At 44.6% G+C, this 23,447-nt stretch overlaps 1 protein-coding gene and 1 pseudogene across 2 annotated transcripts; both read right to left on the bottom strand.

Moving 5' to 3' along the window:
- Positions 1-1,739: 1,739 nt before the first annotated feature.
- Positions 1,740-12,873, bottom strand: LOC143621601 (DELLA protein GAI1-like; annotated as a pseudogene). The gene is made up of 3 exons (XR_013151569.1): positions 12,379-12,873; positions 10,912-11,768; positions 1,740-1,831 (listed from the first exon to the last, which is right to left on the bottom strand). The product of XR_013151569.1 is annotated as a DELLA protein GAI1-like (transcript).
- Positions 12,874-15,482: 2,609 nt separating this feature from the next.
- On the bottom strand, positions 15,483-15,869 carry LOC143621600 (uncharacterized). The gene has a single exon (XM_077092965.1). It carries the CDS (start codon positions 15,867-15,869, stop codon positions 15,483-15,485), a length of 387 nt encoding a protein of 128 aa, XP_076949080.1.
- Between the last annotated feature and the right edge of the window lie 7,578 nt (positions 15,870-23,447).

Raw genomic sequence — 23,447 nt, 5'->3', positions numbered from 1 at the left:
AAATATAATTTTTTCTCTCTCCTAAAAACATATAAAAAATTTAGTAAAAAATGTTAAAAAATAGCAAAACAATTTTTTTAATATTTCGATGTTTTGTATTAAATATTACAACATATATTACATGTAACAAAAAAAACAAAACAAAACGATGTTATATAGGGTTTTGGCGGGTTTTCACAACTCAAGTGGGTTTTCATTTTATACTTTGCCTATACACACACACACACACACATATATATAGGGGAGATTTCAAATAAGAACCCCTTTGAGTTTTAAGAACTAGAAATAACTTAGTGTAATGATTTTTTTTTACACATGCGTAATATATGTAGGTTACATACACGTAAAAATATTATAGGATTTTTTACGCACCGAGTCGACTTTTTACACATGTATAACGGACATAAAAATTAGTGTAACCACTTACATCTTTATTCTCTCTCCGATTTTGACTTTTATGTCAGATTTAATCTCAATCACATATTCCAGTCAATTTAATTAAATGTGTGGAATAGAATGGAGTTCTTAAGTTCTTAAAACTCAACATGGTTCTCAAAATATCCCTCCCCTATATATATATATATATGTGTGTATATATATATATACGAGAGATTTCAAATGAGAACCCTTTTGAGTTTTAAGAACTCGAAAGAACTCAGTGTAACGAATTTTTTGCAAATTTTTTTTATATATGCGTAATATATGTAGGTTACATACACGTAAAAAAAATTACAGAAATTTTTACGCACCGAGTCGACTTTTTACACGTGTAACGGACGTAAAAGTTAGTGTAACCACTTACATCTTTATTCTCTCTCATGCTTTGATTTTTTTGCCAGATTTAATCTCAACCACATATTCCAATCTATTTAATTCCTATATATATATATATATATATATATATATATATATGCGACATAGGGGAAGGTTCATATGCATTTTATTCTTAACATGAGAACTTAGGAAATAATATCAATTTATAAAAAAATGAGAACGTAAGAAACAATATCAACTACAATACCAATCTACATAAACAATTATTTATAATAACAAAGAAAAAACCTAAAAATTACAACAAAAAAATCAAAATCAAGAACAAAATAATAACAACAAATACTTATATCAGCAAAAGAAAAAAATATAATAATAACAACAAAATACAAATAAGCAAATATTTATAACGTCTCAAAATCGAAAATTAGCAAATACAAACAAAAAATAACAACAACACTTAAAAAAATAAACCTAATAATAACAGCAAACTAGTTCTCACTGTTTTCATGTTAAGAATAAAATGTATTTGATCCTGTTATCAATCATAAATCATAGTAGTTTAAGTCCTTTGATTGTAAAAATAAATTTAATTTACAAATATTATTAGAGATTTTGTGAGTTTGTCATATTGTTCACTTATCAATCATGAATCATAGTAGTAAACTCTCCCTGTTGTGGTCATCCTTGGCATGAAACTTCAAAGTAATTAAACAGGACAAATGTTTTCCAAAAGGATGACATGATACAAATTTCTAAAACGATTTTAGTTTATCTGAAAATCTTTTCTTATATATAACCAGTTTTTCAAGTACTTATTCCACAACGTACTTATTCATATCATGTTAAAACAACTTAACATTATCAAATTTACTGGGGCCTTTTTGACACAGGTTAATATTTTATAACGTCCTAAATCATTTATTCATATGTTACATGTCTAGAACAAGAAAATCACATGGCTATATTTTACAAACATGTTCTTCTGTTCCTCAATCTAAGCAAACTTCCATGTCGAAAGAGAATACAATGGAGTTCCTTTCCACCCGACTACCAAACCCTTGTGAAGAAACACTAACCGGACCCCGGACAGATTACTGGTAACCTGGGGGTTAGATAGATGTTTCCCACGAGGGGTTAGACCCTTGGAAGATGGTTCTTCTGATAACCTGCAAAACAGACACCGTGAGCTCGTCACTGAGAAGGGGGGGGGGGTTCCTCCTTGTGACCACCCTCCGGCGTGAGAATCAGACTAGATTGCTCTTTAAATATAAAAGTATATTAAGAGATTGCTAGAGCAGATATCAGGTATAATATGATGATAATGTGATAAGATATGATAAGATGAGATGGTCATACCATTTGTGGTATTTATAGCCGAAGGTAGATTTCCAAGGAGGTATGACCAGCTGCAACAGTGTTCCTGTTCCACCAACAGTAGCCTACGCACGTGCCCTGCTGGTAGTTGGTGGGTAGGCAGCGGCTGATAATGACCAGGCCTGCTGTATACCATTCATTTTCCACCAACTGCCGGCTACGCACGTGGTATGGCAGTAGTTGGTGAGTAGGCAGCGGCTAATAGTGACATAGTACAGGAGCATGCTGCTCGCCATACTGTGTCAGTAAGCTGTCGTATCTTTAGTCAGATCTTTTTCCCATACCTCGTCAGGTATAGTACAGAAGATCTTCCTGTATCGTACGGACTGGCTTATTTGGGCGGGAGTATTCCCCCTCCCGCCCTTGTGCGGGATTGTTCCCGGCTTCGCTCATTCCTTCAGGTGACACTGAGTGATTGAGAGCTAAGTGCCTTGTGCGTGTAGCCTTGCTGCGCGGGTGGCCTTCCCTGATGGCTTGTATCCGAGGCTGCGGGAACAGGCGGAGTCCTTCACCATCGGGAGGCATTTCCTGCGGGACCAGCTTGCGTACTGCGCGTAAGGACGTCACGTCTCTGAGCATGGTTGGTCCTGCGGATCCAGTTGGTTTCTGCGCAGACGTCCCTCTTCTAGGTGAGTCTTGCGGGTCCAACTGGGCTTTGCTGGGACCTACCTCTTCAAGTCCCCCAGTCCAATGTTCTTCTCATGAGTGTTTAATAAATTGAGGTGAACTTTTGGACTCAAGCAGAGGGTTTTGAAAAGGGTTTTTTTTAAGGTTTTCCATGGGAATTCCTCCCGCGGAAGTCCTTGTCACTTGCAGAAATGCCCGAGTTTCCTGCTTGGTCTTTGGGTATGATGCGGGTAGGCTGTAACCTCCTCGCAAGTCAGGAGCGTTGAGTCCCACTTGTGTGGATTCTCCATGAGGTTTTGGTAGTTTTGAACATAGTGATCAATTATGTTAAGACTACCAATTCCATCCTGGAGCTTCAAACAACGTAGTTCTCGACGTTCCCGCTATGCGGGGATGTTATATCCGTTTCCGCAAGCATTGCCCAGAAGATCCTTCTTGGTTTCAATTCCCCGCGGAGCGCTAGGTATGTGAAGGGTTTTGCCTTAACACTGTACCTGCGCTCGTCTTACGGTTACTTTACTTCCAAGGTATTCCTGGCGTCAATTCCGTGCGGGTGCTAGGTATGTGAAGGGTTTTGCCTTAACACTGTACCCGCACCTGTCTTATAGTTACTTGGTTGCCGAGGTACTTGGCTACAATTCCCTGCGGGTGCTAGGTATGTGAAGGGTTTTGCCTTAACACTGTACCCGCATCCGTCTTACGGTTACTTGTTCGCCAAGGTTTTCTTGGCTTCAATTCCCTGCGGGTGCTAGGTATGTGAAGGGTTTTGCCTTAACACTGTACCCGCATCCGTCTTACGGTTACTTGTTCGCCAAGGTTTTCTTGGCTTCAATTCCCTGCGGGTGCTAGGTATGTGAAGGGTTTTGCCTTAACACTGTACCCGCAGCCGTCTTATGGTTACTTGTTTGCCAAGGTAAGGGGTATTTTCCCGCCTACTTTTTGATTTTGAATTTTGAATTTTTGAAATTTGAAAGGTTGGTGGAAAGATAGGAACAGTCCAAACCTCTGAAATGTCGTGCGTCGGTTTCTTCTGACTGTGTCAGGACGTGCAGGAAGTTATGGTGACGTGACATTATATGGTCATTCCAGACGCTTTTTCAGGGGCGTGGGCGCGATTTTTCGGGCGCGTGGCCGCGAAATTAATGGTACGCGTCCTGTCAACAGCTGTTGCCAGCCTGCTTTTTGCCACGTGTCATAGTTTCATTGCACCTTCGATTTCTCTCTCCTCCGCATTAAATTCATCGCATTAATTGCGATTAGTATATAAAGGGGAAGAGGGTCCTTTGTAATTCACATCTTCACTTCTTCTCTTTCATCTGTAAGGCGATTTCTGGTGAATACTCTTATTCAGTTGAGCATTCCTCCGAAATCGTTTCTTCTTCCTTTGCAATATGTCTTCACATGATGCTGAAGCTGTAGTCGATGATAAGAGTACTGCTGGCGAATGCCAGTGTGCTCTGCCCGGCGATCAGTACAGGTATGTTGTTAGGAAGTTCATGCTCGATCCTCTCGAGCCTGAGTTTCCTGAACCCCATCAGACCGTGTACGATGCCCCCAGTGGCAAGATCGGGGGTATATGCATCATTCTTTGTCTATGGGAATCTTAGGTTCCCATTGACAAAGTTTGTTTACCGTGTCCTGGAGAGGCACGATGTGCATTTGACCGAGTTTGCACCCCATGGCGATCGCCAAGATTCGCCACTTCGAGTGGGTGTGCCGGATTTTGGGCATTGAGCCCTATGTGGACCGCCTGATGACCTTCTATACTTGGAGGTGCATCCAGGGGTGGTACACCCTGAGAACCCGGATCAAGGGTTTGAAGATTTGCGCCACCGAGCGCAGTCTCCGATCGTGGAAGCGGGAGTTCTTCTACATTTCTGCCCGCGCCGTCCCCATTGCCATGAAGTTTAAAAATGGCCAAGCCATTCCGAGCCACCACGCCACCAACTACCAGGAGGCGGAATGGTTTGCGAAGATATCCCGGGTCCAATCTCCGGTTTACTGGGTTTGCGGAGTCCGGGATGGTGATGCTGGGGATGAGCCGGGTATGGAAGGAGGCGTCTCAGGTTCCCATCCTTCTCGAATACGGTTTGAACTCTACTCCTTATGGTATGTCTTAGTCTTTCTTGCTGATATGAGTTTGTCTTCTAACTGTTTCTTTTCTTTCAGAGGGGAACAATTTGGAGTCGCTCCTGTACCCGCGGGAAGCTGACGATCCCGTGCGGGTGGGTACTCGTGCTCTTGACGAGAACGAGTTGCCCATCCTGGAGCAAACAGCGGATCGGTTTGTGGAGGTCTATCCGCTGGGCCACGAGATCCTGAGCCACCGGCGGCCAGGTAAGGCGTTATTCTCTCCTCCACCCCTCAGTGCTGTACCCGCTGCTGGAATTCCTGACATCCTGTCTTCTTCTGAGGAATCCGCAGATGGTCCTCCGTTAGTGCGGAAGAAGAGGGCTGCTGGCGGGAAAGGGAAGGAGAAAGCGGCCTCCACAGCCGATCCAGTGCTCCTATCTGACACTGAGTCAGATAGTGAAGAGGTGGCGGGGGAACCCTGGTGGTGAGAAGACCACTGCTCCGGAGGCTACGAATGTTACCTTCGGAGAACCAATGGCGACGACGGTGACCGGCATCAAGAGACCGGCTCCATCGGGTTCGTCCCCGCCCGTCCGTATGTTCAAGCTCAAGAAAACCCGTAAGTACAACTCTTGGCTTTTATCTTCGTAGTTTAATCTTCCAAGTCTTTTAACACTTTTCTTCTTTACGCAGGTGTGGATGTTGGCGCATTCCAGGGTGAGGGGCCGAGTACTACCTCTCCGCCAATGACGGTAGGCTTGGTCAGCCTACCTGAGGCGTCGACCCCAGGCGCCTGCGCCTGCTTCCGCTGGTTCAGTTGCTCATTCTGAGCCGACTGTTCCAGCCGAGATGACGTCACCGCCGGTGGTAAGTGCGATTTTTACAGCATCTTTCACCGAGCCGGCGGTTACGATTGCTGCGGATTCTGCGGCAGCGACTGCGGCGGCTGCCACCATGCCCCCGCCACCGGGCACCGACGGCCGGCCCATCAGGTACGCATGGGAGTACTCTCCAATCTTTTGCCACCTTCCCATCTGCCTGACCTTTTGGATGGGTTTCCTTTGGGTTCAGGTGATGGGTTCGGCGGTTATCGGCCTGTTATAGACCCTACAGGTGCGTAGGGTTCCTTTGGCCCTTTTTCACTTTTATTTTTTATCATCTTTTCCTAACTGCTTTTTTTTTTTTTGCAGTGTCGGATTCCAATGAAGTGTATGTTCCGCGATGGAACATACGCCGAGGAACAACCCTTCGTACCCCTGTGGAGTGCGTGGAATGGGCTCGCCACGCTGCTCCCCATGGTGCGTTGGGGGAAGCCATGGCTAGCTACCAGGAGGGTAGGCTAACCAATGAGCTTCGGGTTCTCCAGGCCCAGATGCAGCCGCGCGTCGAGCTGCTTTGTCGTGAAAACGACAAGTTGAAAGCAGCTCGCGCCAAAGAAGTATCTCAAGCGCGGGCTCTTCGGGAGGAGAACCAAAAGTTGGCCGCAGCTGCTGTGGAGAAGGAGAAGGCCTTCAAGGCCCTTGAGGTTGAGGTTCAAGCGCGACTCGAGGCCCGCTCCAAGGCTGCCCAAGCTGTTAATGAACAGCTTCGGCTGGCTAAGGAGACTGCGAGGAACGCAACCGAGAGGGCCACCAAGGCTGAAGCCGTTGCTGAGCCTTTACGCGTGGAGAACGAGGAGCTCAAGGCCAAATTAGAGGCTCTCCAACGTGCTCATGATGCCTTGGCGATGGAAGATGCCAAGAAGCTCCAGGAGATCTTGGACCAGAGGGGCGTGCTTGATCACACCGAGCGGAAGCTTAAGGGCGTTGAAGAGGCTGCTGCAAAGGAAGTGCTACTTGCCAACCTTAACAAAAGCGAAGCCGAACGCGCCCGCACCCAAGCTCAAGCCGCCCTCCAAGAAGCTCTGGTTGCCAAGGAATGGCTTCTTCGAGAAGCGTTGCCTCAGGTATGTCTATCTTCATGTCTTCACGCTTTTCTTTGTAAATAGGGTGCTGACACTTGTATATTTTCTTATGTAGGTTGTGCATCGGGTCTTCTCAGAGACATCCTACGACGATGCTATGAGCGCAGCCCTCAACGCTTCTCACGAGGATGGGGAACGGGTCGGCTTCCTGCTTGGTCTAGGGTTTGTTGAGAAAGGCATCCCGCCATCCAACTTCCCTTTGTACAATGTTGATACTGAAGCCATATATGACCAAGCAGTAAATCAATACGCCGCCTTCCCGCATCCAGTGGTGGAGAAGGTGAACCAAGTAGCTGCTGCTGATGATGGGTTAGCTATCCTTAAAGCCTTCCTCGAACCGCCCTGTTCTTCTGATGGAGCGGGTCCAAGTGGAAGCGGCCCTGAAGCTTGATCCTGAAGATCCCTTCCCATTGCTAGGATAGTCTTGTACAGATGTATTTATTTTCTTTTCGTAGGCGGGTAGTTACCCGGCCATTCTTGTAATAATTCGTTTGTGAAATATTAATCTTTTTGCGTATAAGATTGTTATTTCCTTTTTTGGGTTTCTTGCTTTATAAACTTATGACTTGCATACTTAGTTTAAATTAGCAATTTTCCAAGTGTAGAATAAGTTAACCTGTTGAACGTGGTTGATAATGGGTTAAAGTTTTGCTTCCTCTTTCGTGATTGTGCGGGTAGAACCGTCACTTGCACTTAGTAGGATGGCTAAACTTTAACCTTCATCTGACCTGCGTGTAGGCTTTCCTCATCTTTTGAGGATAAGTTATCCTTTGAACGTGGTTGATAATAGGTGTGAAGTTTTGCTTCCTCTTTCGTGATTGTGCGGGTAGTACCGTCACTTGCACTTAGTAGGATGGCAAAACTTTACCCTTATCTGACCTGCGTGTAGGTCTTCCTTATCCTTTGAGGATAAGTTAACCTTTGAACGTGGTTGATAATAGGTGTAAAGTTTTGCTTCCTCTTTCGTGATTGTGCGTGTAGTACCGTCACTTGCACTTATTAGGATGGCAAAACTTTACCCTTATCTGACCTGCGTGTAGGTTTTCCTGTTATTGGGTTTGTGCGGGTAGGACCGCCTTCCCACGCAACGACTTCACGTAATGTGAATGCCGTTACCAGTGTTGCATAGTTTAACCGTTCGACGCGCGGTTATTGATAGGTTATTATTCAGTTTCCTCATTATGATTCGTGCGGATAGACCGGCACTTTCATTTTTGGGTGCTGAACTTCTCCTTCAACTGACCTGCGTGAAGGTTTTGTCCTGTTATTGGGTTTGTGCGGGTAGGACCGCCTTCCCACGCAACGACTTCACGTAATTATACGGTGAAAGCCGGCATATTAGAGTTCAGAAAAGTAAAATCATCAGCTTCGATGTTCTAAAGAGAATCATTTCCATTAGAAGTGGCTCTTGGCCTTTTCTTTACAAATTGGAATTGATTTACATGCAAATTGTGTAAATGAGCTCCCTTCCATGTTGGGATGGGAGTGCCATCGAGCCGATACGCACCTGGTTTGGGATCTCGTTCTTTACGCAGCATGTAGTCTCGACATTGAAGCTGGAACTTTTATTCGTGTTTTCCCTAGCTGAGGTTCTACACGCACCCGCCTGCTCAGCCTTTATTGCGCCACGAGGTGCGCGAGCGTCCCATCTCTGACAAATGCTTCGACCATGTCTTTTACGTCTATGCATTCTTCAGTGTTGTGGCCTTTTGTCTTGTGAAAGTCACGGTATTTGCTCCGATCAGCATCATGACGATGTCGGATTATTGGAGGCTTTGGCCACGGGAGCTCTTCAGTAGCGAATATCTCAGTGACGCTCTTGGTGAGTGGCGTCCATCTGGAGTTCCGGTGCGGATGTACATTATCCCTTCCGCCCAATCGATGTTGCAAGCCGGATGAGGTGTCAAAGTTTACCCTTGACTGCCAAATGCCTAGCTTCCGCTTTTTATTTAATCGGGCGGTGAGGACGTTGTCTTCTCTCGTCTTCTGAGTGTAGAGGTTTGTGCTCTGTGGGAGATCTCTACCCAGTTGCTTCTCGGTTTCCGCATAGCGTTTTGCTGCTGTCATGATGGCATCCCATGTGGATGAGCTCTGGGTCATGCGCGCCCTGGATGAAGGCAGCGCGAACAAGATCTTCGCTGATATTGCCCAAACTTAGCTTCTTTGAGTTGAAGCGAGTGATGAAGTTTGGCAGAGATTCATCTTCTTCTCGTATGCATTTGAGGATTGTCCATTGCTCCTCGGTATACTTCCGTTGCTGGCTGAAGTGTTGGCTAAACTTCTGCTGGAAGTCTGCCCAGTCGTAGATGTGGTTGACCGGTAGACGATCAAACCAAGCTCTAGCAGCCCCAACAAGCGTCATTTGGAACATGTAGCACCACGTGGGTTCCGTCCAATTGCTGACGGTTGCCCCCGCTATGAACCTGTTCAAATGATCGTCTGGATCAGATATACCGTCATATGTGCCTATGTTAGGCATTTGTTTGGCACTCTTTGGGGCGATTGCTTCCGCAATGTCCCTTGCAAACTTGGACGTTCCTGCATTTGCAATGTTTGGTCTGAACGTTTTGGAGAAGTCTCGTGGACTTCCACCTGTGCTTTTTGGTTTGAAGGCTTGTCCAAAATGCCTTTTCGGTTGGGATTCCATTTCCTTACGCTTCCCTTTTGCCCTATGGCGAGGGTTCGCGTCGGAGTCGGATTCCTCCGAGTCATCCTCCCAGTATTCGAATTCGTCGGCCTGTTGTACGGAACGCAAGCGTTCGTTCAACTCGGCCTGGAATTCCTTTTGTCGTGCCTCCGCCCATGCCTTGACTTCATCGAGAGTTTGGCGGGGGAGTCTTCGTTTCTCAACCTGGGTATCAGTGGATCCCAGTAGGCGATCATTTACTACACTTGCCCCAGCATGAGTAACTGGGGTAGTGTTCGTAAAATTTACTTCACTTGCCCCGGCTTGGGTAACCGGGGTAGTGTTTGTAAAAATTGTGTTACCGGTATTCCCCCCAGTAGCTGGGGTTGTGGTTACCGGAATTTCACTAACCATCTTTGTAGAAGTTTGAAAAAACTGGAGAAAAATGAAGTTCTAGCTTTATGCACGGATGGCGCCAATGAAGAAACACTAACCGGACCCCGGACAGATTACTGGTAACCTGGGGGTTAGATAGATGTTTCCCACGAGGGGTTAGACCCTTGGAAGATGGTTCTTCTGATAACCTGCAAAACAGACACCGTGAGCTCGTCACTGAGAAGGGGGGGGGGGGGGGGTTCCTCCTTGTGACCACCCTCCGGCGTGAGAATCAGACTAGATTGCTCTTTAAATATAAAAGTATATTAAGAGATTGCTAGAGCAGATATCAGGTATAATATGATGATAATGTGATAAGATATGATAAGATGAGATGGTCATACCATTTGTGGTATTTATAGCCGAAGGTAGATTTCCAAGGAGGTATGGCCAGCTGCAACAGTGTTCCTGTTCCACCAACAGTAGCCTACGCACGTGCCCTGCTGGTAGTTGGTGGGTAGGCAGCGGCTGATAATGACCAGGCCTGCTGTATACCATTCCTTTTCCACCAACTGCCGGCTACGCACGTGGTATGGCAGTAGTTGGTGAGTAGGCAGCGGCTAATAGTGACATAGTACAGGAGCATGCTGCTCGCCATACTGTGTCAGTAAGCTGTCGTATCTTTAGTCAGATCTTTTTCCCATACCTCGTCAGGTATAGTACAGAAGATCTTCCTGTATCGTACGGACTGGCTTATTTGGGCGGGAGTATTCCCCCTCCCGCCCTTGTGCGGGATTGTTCCCGGCTTCGCTCATTCCTTCAGGTGACACTGAGTGATTGAGAGCTAAGTGCCTTGTGCGTGTAGCCTTGCTGCGCGGGTGGCCTTCCCTGATGGCTTGTATCCGAGGCTGCGGGAACAGGCGGAGTCCTTCACCATCGGGAGGCATTTCCTGCGGGACCAGCTTGCGTACTGCGCGTAAGGACGTCACGTCTCTGAGCATGGTTGGTCCTGCGGATCCAGTTGGTTTCTGCGCAGACGTCCCTCTTCTAGGTGAGTCTTGCGGGTCCAACTGGGCTTTGCTGGGACCTACCTCTTCACCTTGCCATCACTCTCGAGCGTGCAAGAACTCGCACATGAAAATCGTTGCAACACGAGGTTAGCCTGATACACACATGAATCACTTAACTCAATCTCCATCATCCCAAACCTCGCAAAAAATAACCTCCAAGTATTTAGATACACACTCCTATTAATTCGCTCGTCTCCCTCAGTTCCCACAATGTTTTGCATCCCGTCAGCAATATAGACACCTTCCACTATGGCTCTGTGAACATCATCTCGGCTCATACACGCTTGCAAGCAATCGAAAAAGGCACCATAATAGAATAATGTCTCAGTAAACCGGTTCACAAACGAGGTTGAATTATGGTTGGCTTCAACCTCACCAACAACAATAACCAAAGGGTTAATCCTTCGAATTGCTCTCATTAAATTCTCCAAACCTTTAGGCCTCGAGATCATCGTTCTTAGTATTATTTGGCAATAAACTGCAACGGCTTCACCATCTTGAACCTCAAATTGTTCTTCTTTAACCTCTGTGATGTCAGGTAACACGAGCATTTAAACACGAAGGGCAAACTCAAAGTTTTCGCAAAACTCTCTAATCTTTTTCCAGTTTCCTCTACTTTTTGGGCATCCGAAGGTGTTGCAACGGCGGTTAGTTTTAGAAGCTTGATTGATTGTGTTCGTCCAGCCAATGCTTGCATCATAGACGTCCATTGTACACCGCTTCGAATGTGGATGTCGATCAAGTGGACTTTGCTTGAGATCCCTATTTGATCAATGATCGCTTGTATGCCACAAAATTGCAAAACTTGATTGAATGGAAGTGCTTGATGACATTCCAAGAATGTTGGATTAGTTCCCATTCCCATAGGATTTTCGTTCTTTAGACCCTCCTACAAGTATATAGTATATATAGCATCAATAACGTAATTAGTTTGACCTCATAAGACAAGAATTATTGAAAATAATAATATCTAAATAGCTATTTTAGTTTATTAAATTGGCGAATTAGATTTTAATAATCCAAATTATTACTAACTAACCGATAATAATTTATACCGTCAACATAGAAAATGACATTTATAGCTTTAATTTTCAATGTCAAGAGCTACTTTACTAGGTCACTCTAATGGAAAAATAACTATGTGACCATAGTGAATAACTGATTTTTTTTCTCGATTAAATAAAATATATAAATTATTTTGCAACTAAACGATATTTAGTATCAAGTGGATTCGTTAACCAAAGTGAAGGATTGAAGTGTCAATTATCATATCATCCATATGCATTTTTATCAAGAATAACCTCATCTTTTATATGCATTTGAATCACAGACAGACAGGTCACCAACTTACCCGATCATCTGCATTCCCCGAGTATAAACCATGGGTTTATCACGAATAACTTATTGTTTGACAAAATCTAATTTTTTTAGTTAATATGAACAAATAAAAATCAAAACTCACTAGGCTTGCTCTTCAAAAAAAAAAAAAAACTCACAAAAAGTCTTTCTAGTTTTGTAGGAACGGGTATTCCAGTTTCTTTTCCGATTCTTTTTTTTAGAGCTTCACAAAAATAATAAACCAGCCGTTCCACCGGAGTGCCGCCATCTGATGCCACCCAGCCACACCGTGCAAGAAACTTGCTAGCAATTTCAAACTGTTTCCGACCAACTTTTTCCGCAGCTATCAAAAGCTGGAAAACAAGCTCCACCTCTCTCATGTCATCAATAGACAACCTCGTAAAGGCCGAAGATCCATACGGGTGTGTAAACATAGTATACCCATCGACTCTCTCGGTCGAAAACAATATAAACATTTCGGCCGCCAACTTAATAATTTCCTCGGTTGATAGTTTTTCAGCGCTATTGAAAATGGAGGGAAGGTTCGGCTCAGAATATACTGACGTGGAATTGGAATTTGAATTTGAGTTTGAGTTTGTTGATTCATCGAATTCGGGTATTGAAAACGGTGGGAGTTCTTCATCTAAAGCCATTTTTGGAGGCGGCAACTGGTGGTGATCATCACCAAATTGGCTTACAAAGGGGTTGAAATTTAAGAATTTTGGTTGGCCGAAAAAAAAGTTTGGGTGCATTTTCAATATGAATTAAGAAATGGGGGCTGAGATTGTTGCCGAAAGGAAGTACATAAATTGTGAAAGGGGCTTTTATTCCTATGTAATGCGGCCGGCTTTAATTGTTTGTATATTGGGAAGTTGGAAACTTCTTTAAACAAGTATTCCCGACACAGGAAGTAGTGTGAATTTGATCGGTATCGTTTAAGTTCGTTACAGTACTTGCATGCGGACGTTTTAGCAATTAAAAGATAAAACTCAAAATATGACCATGATGGCGCCTCAGAATCAATATGTATAGATTTTGTTATTAAAATTTCATATATATTATATAATATTTTAGGCTAATTATTATGTCATTCAGTTTTTAAATCCGGTTCGATCGGTCGACCAATGGTTCGTAAGACAAATGATTTCGTGTCTAGTTCAATTAGAAAACATGGCTTTTAAGCTTTACCCCTTTCATCTTGTTCGTTAATACAGTTAGGTTATTGCTGGGTCCCGTAACTTTTATGATACATAATTCATAACTTTTTTGTTTGAAAAATTTGGGAAAATAGTCGAAAAATGAGTTTTTTCACAAAGTATATAAATATATTTTTTGCATTCTTGGACGTTGTTAAATAAATGTAAGCACGGTTGTATAAACGCTAACTATTTCGTTTGTATTATATGGTGTGAGAGCTTGACAACGAGCTAAATCGCGCTCAAAGCAGAGCTAAGACGAATTTGATATCGATTCTCGAAGTTGGGTGATTGAAATGTTAGAGCTATCAAAATATATGAACTTGTCTCACATTGGTGGAGACTGGAGAGACAAAATCCTTAAGGTTTTTAAAGAGGAGCACTCATTACTAGGGTTGTTAATCGGGTTAACCTGAACTGGTTTCATGTTAATCAGGTCGGGTTATTTGGGTTTTCATTTTTCAAAATCTAAACCACACCACAACCTTGCCTTATTAAGGTTTGGGCTCAAATTAATCAGGCTATTGTATATTTTTAAGTTGAATTTTTGGTTGGTAACTAGTGAACTGCAATATTTGCAATTCCGTTCAATTTTTAATTGATTTCTCAAGTAATTATCTTTATTAATTATTACATATTTACATGTCCAATTTGATTAGGAGGTTGTTTGGTAGTCTCTTAATGGTTATTAAGAGGCTTCCTCTTAATGGCTCATAACCTCTTAATGATTAAGAGATAGTTTTAAGTCTTAATGGTTAAGAGTTAGTCATTAGAGGCTACCAAATAGCCCCAATGATTCAATAACATCAGTTTAAATGTATAACTTCCAAGCTATGACGTTGCGGGAGAAATGTATGATACAAAACGAAAATTTATTTAAAACATATAAATCTAACTACGTAGAAGGGTAATTTAACTGATTCTAGTTAAAAGCAAGGATTTTCTTGATGGTGCCAAGCTCTCCAAAGTATCCACAAAGTTCTTCAAGTCTGCAAATAAACAAACTCTTCTGGTAAGCAAATTAACAAATTGATTGAAACAATTTTAGCATTTGATATGATTTACCATTTTGGTGCAATAGAGTAATGAGAAAAAACAGAATAATTAATTCATTTATAAAACTTTTAGCATTGACTTTTTAGTTCTTATTTCACTTTGGCATCAATATTGTATTTGAAGCTAACTATCACAATTAATTGAGTTATTCGGGTTAACCGGCCCCGAAACCCGATTATTTTTCAAAAACAAACCAAAAACCCAACCCAATTAACAATTCCGATTATTCAGTTTAACCTGAATAACCTAATTAATACTTTTAGACCATATTTAGCCCAACCGTAATTTGCTTATTCGGTTTCGGACATTCTGGACATCCCTGCTCATCACTTGGTGTTCCATTTAAATGAGTCGTACTCAAGCGAAACCTTGAAAGGTGCCCTTAATTAACTCGCACTTGTGCACGGGCGGTGTGATGACGCACTTCTTACACTTGCAATCGCATTGCTTAGAATAGATCATACAGTTTCAATTCAAGTGCTCATGTCGTCCCGACACTACAAACTGCTTCGGCTGTTATACCCTGTGAAACATATAGATTCTTTCACGTAATATGTTTTAAGGGATCATTGAACACGAATCCTCAGCCACTTTTCTCTTTAGTTTGTTCTTTTAATTTCATTTTATATTAGTTGTAGCACTTTTATTTTCAAATAAGAATTATAATTTATTGCTTTATTTCTTTTTTCTTTTTTACTGTAATTAGAGTAATAAGAAGTATTTTTTAGATTATTTTTTGAACGGTCTCCTATCCTTATAAGCATTAGATTCAATTGATTTGTTATTGCCACGTTATAGAATACGGATTTTTAGTGTTCAGGTGCTTAAAATTTGCTTTAGATACCACAAAAAAACATAAACTTGTTAATAACCGAACAAATCCCAAAAGTTACAAGTTACACCACCCACAAGACGACCACGTCAACAATAAACAAGACACAAAACACGAACGTACATAACCAAAGACATATAACAAAGACATTAATCAAAGGACAATCAAGAACTTTGATCTAGCAACGGTAACTCGCTTGTGGTAGCTTGCATTTTGCGGGTAGTTCCATCGCATGATCCGGATCAATGTTATAAACACCCAACGAGCTTGAGCCCTTTAACTTGCAAAAACAAGGCATGTCAGCATTAGTTAGCGCTGCACAACACTCAGGCGTTGGTGCCGGAATAGGATCCACATTTCTTGCCACCGCAGGCTGGCAGGTCTTTAGACCATATGTGGACACCCCGCATATGGGGAATCCATTTGTAGCCATGGGTTCAGTCACGAGGATCGTGGCTAGAACCATGGCTACAATGGCTAACTTAGTGTAGGACTCCATAAGGTTTGTTTGAAGATTATCACTTGTACTCTTTAGTGTTTTGGTATGTTGTTTGGTGTTAACCATGGTTGGTTTATATAGACACAAAATGCATGCATATTTTTGGATATGTGGTGGGAAGACACTCTGGTCCTACATTTTTAATTTACACATTATTTATTATTTTTATCCGTCAAGATTTTATCCAACTAATAAGATCTGCTATGCATGGATGAGCTTAGTATTGAACTCAAATTTTCCGATCCTGAATTTTGACCAAAAAAAATTGAAATCTGAAGAAGCGTGGATCGACTCACTGGTAGACGATCTACTTTCCTCGGGTGTGATTATGCTATTTCACCGATGGTTTCTCTTGGATCTGGGTTCTTCCACCTACAAAATGAACAGCACCGTAAACTTACCCCTCAGAAAGGGACAGAGGGGTCATCTTTGGGGTAACCCTCCGGTGTGAGAATAAGTATTTGTGGAAGAAGATAATAATATGTGAGAGTAAGGAATTTAGAGTGTATTGCTTAATAGCTGAATACTCTGTTATTGTCTGTTTCAATGTGTTATCTGATGATATTGCATGATCTTTCCTTGTGGAGTTGATGCTGTATTTATAGTGCTAGGGTTTTCACTGATTGGGCTTAGACCTAATCAGGGCCTTGCTGGCCTCCTCCAATTGCTTTGCGCCACGTGTCATTGGGGACACCTGGTGCTTTTTCATTGGTTATAATCACGTGGTAGCACATGGTTTATGCTGAGTTGTCCACCTTTCATTGGCAGCTGTCAACATCAGCATATTCTTATTCCTTAAAAAGATACCTTCTGGAAGGTTGTCTGACGTGCACAATCAAGGTTGCCCTAATCCTGATTTGGATAAGGACGAGGTTGATTATGTGCATGTGTGATATGCGCCAATCCTGAGGATGCGCGAGGTCTTCTCTTTATTCTCACGCGCAGATGTTTCATGCGCAGATGTGATATGCACGAGCATGTGATATGCGCCGCGCGCTGATGCGCCACGCGCATATGTGATATGCGTGAGCATATGTGATGCGTGAGCATATGTGATGCCTGGGCATCTGTGGTGCCTGGGCATATGATGCCTGAGCATGTGTGGTGCCTGGGCATATGATGCCTGAGCATGTGATGCATGAGCATATGTGATATGCGTGAGCATATGTGATATGCGCCATGCGCATAGGTTTTGGCTTTGTGCCTTCGTAATGTCTTGATTTCAAGCCTCTTGTCCATATCTTGTGGGTTGACCCGCCTCGCTCGGTGTTGAGGCGGGTACATACCTCTTCAAGCCCCCCCAGTCTAATGTGTGTCTTGTCTCGCGCGAGCGAGGCAAGATAGATATTAGACTTAACAGTTTGCTCTTTTAGTAGTGGTTTGTCTTTTTCTTCTTATTACTCATCGTTGCGCGAAATTCTGTCCTTTTTGTTGCAAACGAATCGTCCCTGCACGTGGTTGGTTGTTGCTGACATGCGTCAGTGATGAAGACGTGTCAGGCCTTTCGTGTGCTCGAGGTGCTACAGTTGCCTTTCGTGTCCCCTCACATGCTGTCAGGGACACGTGTCGCGCTCGCGTTGGTCCGTTCCTGCGAGTGGTGGCGCGTGAACTCTGGCAGCAGCTGTACAGTTTCTTTTCGTGTCCCCTCACACAGTGGCAAGGACACGTGTCGCGCTCGCTTTGGCTTACACCTGCGAGTGGGGGCGCGTGAAGTCCGATCAGCACCAAATTTTCTCTCTCCTGGGCCTATAAAAGCCAGCCCTTAGAGTTTTTTTATACTTCATCTTCTTGTTTATTATTCAGAGCTCTTTTCTTTCTTTGTATTCCGATTACCTTTGTTCTGCTTCCAGCTATCTGTTCTTCAGAAGCATCCTTTGTTCGTTGTCACAGTTGTATGTCTGATAGCTCAGACGACACATTCTCCCCCATCCATTGCCGTAGAAAATCGTTAGTAATGTCTACATTGAAGAAGACCGGCAAGGGGAAGAAGGCTGCTGAGGCCTCATCGGAGGAGGTAGGGAGGACCAAGGCCGTGAAGAGGTGGAATGAAATCCCCTGCAAACTGAGGCATGCCGATCTTGACAGCATTATCGCCTCTCAGGGTTTTCTCCCTGTGTTTGGCTGCATGTTGCCTGGGGCCGGGCAAACGGTGGCGGACCCGCCTACCGGCTATATATCCTTGTATTGCCATTTTTTCACCCACTGCAACCTTCGTCTCCCGATGACAAGGTTTGTGGGTGCGCTGCTTAGGTTCTATGGGATTCATATATCCCAAGTCCATCCGTTTGGACTTGTGCGCATGACTCATTTTGAGTTCATGTGCAAATCTCAGCGCGAGGAGCCCACCCCTCGGCGCTTTCAATTTTTTTATAAGCCCAAGATCCAAGATTCTTGGTTCTCATTTATTCCTCGCAGTCAGAAGGTCAAGTGCTCCACTGTTTCATTCAAGAGCCTTCATGACTGGTCTGAGAGGTTTTTTTACATCAGGGCTGGTGTGATCCCCATCCGCATGACCATGCGCGCGATCTCTTCTGTGCCTGCGGATGTGGGTGTCGTCAAGAACCCAACTGGCGCCTGGGTGAAAAAGTTGACTGCTGAACCATCCCCCGCCAAGAAAATTTGTGAGGAGGCGCTGGTGGGGGTGGGTATGAGCAGGAGGTGGGCTGACAGCGCGACTGAGCCCGTGATCCAAGTTGACGGCTTGTGTAAGTTGATCTCATTGAATTACTTCTGCGCGAATACTTATCTTTTTGCTGATATCATTTGATTTGTTTTGTGCAGTCAGCAAGGAGTATGTCCACGCCGCCTATGATGAGCATATGGAGGGTGGCTCCGTCGCGCTGGGCGCTGGGGAGGTTGGCTTCCCCGATCGCTTTGATGACATGTTCATCCCTGTTGATCTGGGATTTGTCTTTGACAGCGATGCGCCTGGTAAGCCTTTGTACTTATGCATTTTCCTTTATAATACCAAATTTTGCTAACACTTCTGTTGCGTGTTTTGTAGATGCGCTCGAAAACTACGAGCTGGAGCTCGCGGAAGAGGAGGAGGAGGAGGAGGCGCCCCAACTGAAGCGTAAAGCTAAGGGGAAAACTGGCGCAGGGGCCAGTAAGAAACAGAAGAAAGATGTTGCCCCTGTTGCTCAGGATCCTCCTACTCAGGCGGGGGGATTTGAGAAAACCCAGGATTTTCCCCCCAAGTTTTCCTTGTCCTCCCTGCCTCAAAAAGTGGGCAGACCTCCTGTTCACACGAGGTATGGTGCTACTACCTCCTCCCTTCGCGCGGCGGAAAAGGGTAGCGGCGTTGCGCCTTCTACAGGTATACTTTGCTTATCCTTTACTGTTCTTTGAGCGCGATTCTGATAGAATTACTGATGAATCTTTGCTCACTCAAATGTTTGTAGAGCCGGCGACAGCGCAACAAGATGCCGAGGCTGCGCCGGAGGTCGCTTCGAAGTCCCCTGTTTTACCCTCGAAAAAGGGTAGAATGGACTTCATGGCGATGTTTGCGTCGCGAACGGAGTTGCGCCAAGGTACGTATTGTGCTTGTATTTTCTGACTTTTTTCTTTTAGACCAAGTCATGAAGCATCTCTTTTTGTTGATTTTTTCATAGGAGTCGTAGCTGGCGTACAAGCTGCTGGCGGCACTCCTGGCGCTGGTGCCAGCGCCGTTGGCTCTGCTCCTGCTCCTGCAGGCGATGAATCTCCCCTCATCGGGATTACTAAGGAGCAGGAGGCCGTTTTACGCGCCGATCTGGCGGCGTCGAGACCTCCCTCACCTCCTCCTGCGCATAGCCCTCCTCGCGAGACTGATTTTGATTTTAGGTCGCAGGAGAAAAGGCCTATTTCAGAGGAGGATGAGGAGGTTCATGCTGAAGACTCCGACGGCGGCCGCGCCAGCCCTGCAGCGCCGCGAGGTTTCGCGTCGCCGTCTTCTCGTGGGCCTGCCGCTGACTTTTCTGCTTCGTCCCCGCAGGTATAAGTTTGTTTTTTCTCCGCTGCGCGGACTTTCATATTAGTGTTTTGATGACTTAGATCATTACTTTGTGTTTGCAGGAAGCCGATCACATCTACCGCCCGAGATGGAACATTACTGAGGACAGCTCATTTCAGTCCATGGGTGTGTGTGAGGACTTCTGGGCTCATTCTGTGCCTCCAGCTGAAAGGAGGTTTCAGGAGGCCCGCGCTCGCGATGACTTGCTCAAAGACCATCTGTTTGCTGGGTCGGCTTTCTTTGCTGCCTCCCAAGAGCTTCGCAATGATTACGTAAAGGTACGTGATGCTCTTGCGGAAGCCAAGCAAGAGGCTAAAGTATCTGCTTGGCATCTTTCTGATGCTCGAGAGAGAGCTGAGAAGCTCCAAGCAGAGCTCAGTGAGAACAGGGCAAGTGCCAACACCGCGTTCGTTAAGCGTGGGCATGAGCTACAGGCTGCGCGGGAGAAGCTGCAGGCGGCCGAGGCGGACGCTGCCAAGTACGCGCGCCAAGTGCGCGACTTGGAGCTGGACGCGGAGGCGCGTGACCAAGCTCTTGTCCAGTCTATAACTGACAAATCATCACTGGAGAGTGAGGTTGCCCGCCTGAAGAAGGAGCTAGCGGCCGCGCAGGCCGATAAAGATGAAGCCTTGGCGACGGCAGCGTCTAGCCAGGAAGCACTTGATGCTGCGCGGGCGGAGAAGGAAGAAACCTTGGCGGCGGCAGCGTCCGACAAAGAGGAGCTGAAACAGACTAAGGAAACTGTTGAGTTATTAAACTCTCAGATTCCTGCCCTCGAGACGTCTGTTGCTTCCCTCGCGCAGGATCGCCACTGGCTAATCTCACAGGGCATGACTCGTTGTGCTTACGCGATGAAATACTCAGACGAGTTCCAGGCCCTTGTGATGGATTGCAACGCTGCCGCGCGCTTGGTTGGTCGAGCTGAAGGGTTTACGGATGGCTATGAATATGGCATGTTGAAGAAGAACCCATCCGAGTACCCTTATCAGAGCGACGCTGCCTGCGCGGACATGGCCGCGATGGGAGAGAAGTATTTGAATACTCCCATTCCCATCCTTGCACAGGTATTTTAACCTTAACGAGATAACCTTGACTTATTTTCCAAGTCCTTTTATACTCATATTTTTCCTTATGATTTGCAGATATCCGCGCTTGCTGACCAGCCCGATCTCGCCGCGCTAAAGAAATTACTTGACGAGTGCGAAGGGGCTGGTGGCGGTGATGATGGCGCGGGGAATGCTGGCGTTGCTAGCGGCTCTGGCGTGGCCAAAGGATCCGCTCCTGACACTGTCGTGATAGAAGACTCCATTCAGGACGAAGAACTTGACTATGGTCAGTTTGGAGATGACGAGGAGCGGGCTGCGCCAGATGCTGAGGGCGATGATGAGGATTATGAAGAGGCTGACGTCGACGTGGAGACTTGAGAAGCCCTTCATTTTTTTTATTTGTATTTTGTAGTTTGTATCTTTTCATCTTGTATACTTGTAAATTTCAATGCTTTGGAATGAAATTTTGTTTTTCCCTTCTTCGCATCTTACGCATTCCCCATTCATCTCTTTATTTTGCTTGTTGAATATAAGATATGCTTGCACGTTGAAATAAGAACAAGGTTGTAAGGAAATTATTATACTTAATCCTTGCCATATTGTAAGTGATTTTGCCATATCTTGATTATGTTGACACGTGCCTAGGCTTTTTCATTATTCCTCTTTTGCGCGACGCTATCGCGCATTGATTATATGGAATTATGAGTTTTTTTAGCCTTTACGTATCAATATGTGTTGCTCAGATATCCATTACAATTGCATGCGCGACCTCGACCTGAGACCTTAACAACTATGTTTTGGCATTTGTTTTGCCTTAGTTGTGTTTAGGTATTTTTATGGTCAGGCTGCGCAGTATGTAGGATGGATGTTGTGAGTGATTTGAGCTAAGGCTCACATTATTGGGCTAAGGCCCTGACGTTTTAGAGTTAAGACTCGTTAACGCGTTTGAGCTTGAGGCTCGCGCATGTATGTTTTACTTCGTTTTATTTCGTTTTGATGTCAATACAATTTGTCATATTGCTCAAAATTAATAAAGGGAAGTGTGAAACATGTATGCAAAAGGTAATAGAATTGGGCTAAGGCCCTGACGTTTTAGAGTTAAGACTCGTTAACGCGTTTGAGCTTGAAGCTCGCGCATGTATGTTTTACTTCGTTTTTATTTCGTTTTGATGCCAATACAATGTTGTCATATTGCTCAAAATTAATAAAAGGAAGTGTGAAACATGTATGCAAAAGGTAATAGAATCCACATTAAGAGAAGATAGAGCGTATCATTATTCATAATGGCTTAAAAAGCCTTGATTACAAACTTGACATTTTTTACATGAAACATTTTCTAAGCTGTGCCGCGTTCCATGCGCGCGGGATCTTCTTTCCATTCAAATCTTTTAAAGCGTATGCGCCTTTTCCCAATTCTTCCGAGACTTGATAAGGTCCCTCCCAATTGGGTGACATTTTTCCCGGGGGTATCGCGCGGCTAGCTTCATTGTTTCGAAGGACAAAATCATTTTTCTTGAAGTGGCATTCTTTCACACGCTGGTTGTAATATTTTTCCAGTTTTTTCTTGTATTTGGCTTCACTGATGATAGCCGCCTCTCTGCGCCCTTCAAGTAAGTTGAGATCCAACCTTCTTTCGCGCTCGTTGTCAATCTTGCTCATCATGAGTACTCTATGGGATGGGCATCCAATTTCTGCTGGAATCATTGCCTCCGTTCCATAAGTTAGGCTGAACGGGGATTCGCCATTGTTGGTTTTGCTTAATGTCCTGTGTGCCCACAGGACATTAGGTAGCTCTTCGACCCAAGAATGGGATTCTCCCTCCAACCTTTTCTTCAGCCCATTTAGCAAGCTTTGATTCGCGCGCTCCACTTGGCCATTCCCCTGAGGGTGGTATACCGAAGTGAAGATTTGGTTGATGCGCAATTCCTTGAGCCAGCTGGATATCTTCTTGTCAGTGAATTGTTTGCCATTATCACTCACAATTTCCATGGGCAAGCCAAAACGGCATATGATGTGGCTCCAAATAAACTGCTTCATCGCTTCGGCTGTGATTTTTGCTAGTGGCTTGGCTTCAACCCATTTTGTAAAATAGTCTACTGCCACTACCAAAAATTTTACTCGCCCTTGCGCTTGCGGTAGGGGACCCACAATATCGATTGCCCATTTGTGGAAAGGCCATGCGGAGGTCACCGGAATCAAGTTGTTCTTTGGCCGCATGGTGTTTGGCGCATAGCTCTGACATGCTTTGCATTTTTGGATTTCTTTTAAAGCGTCCAAGTACATGCCTGGCCAATAGTAACCTGCGGTCATTGCCTTGGTAACCACCATGCGCGGGCCAGCATGTATTCCACAGATTCCCTCGTGTATCTCTCTGATCACATAGCTTGCTTCCTCAGCATCTAGGCATTTCATGAGCGGTCCAAGATAAGAGCGTCGATATAATGTTCCATCAAGCAGTTCATAGTTCTGCGACTTGTGTCTTATCTTCCTCGCCTGTGCGCGATCGTCCGGTACTTTTCCCTCCTTCAAGAATTCCATGACTGGAGTTATCCATGATGAAGGGGTTGTATGAGTTACAAGGACAGACTTCGCTCCCACCGACGGGTT

The sequence above is a fragment of the Bidens hawaiensis genome, unplaced genomic scaffold (assembly GCF_021521415.1).
Source record: "Bidens hawaiensis isolate Kalapana, Puna unplaced genomic scaffold, B.hawaiensis_p1.1 tig00002922_1, whole genome shotgun sequence".
In the NCBI taxonomy this organism is placed as follows: domain Eukaryota; kingdom Viridiplantae; phylum Streptophyta; class Magnoliopsida; order Asterales; family Asteraceae; genus Bidens; species Bidens hawaiensis.
The sequence above is the reverse complement of the archived record's forward strand: the minus strand, read 5'-3'. Positions and strand labels throughout refer to the sequence as shown.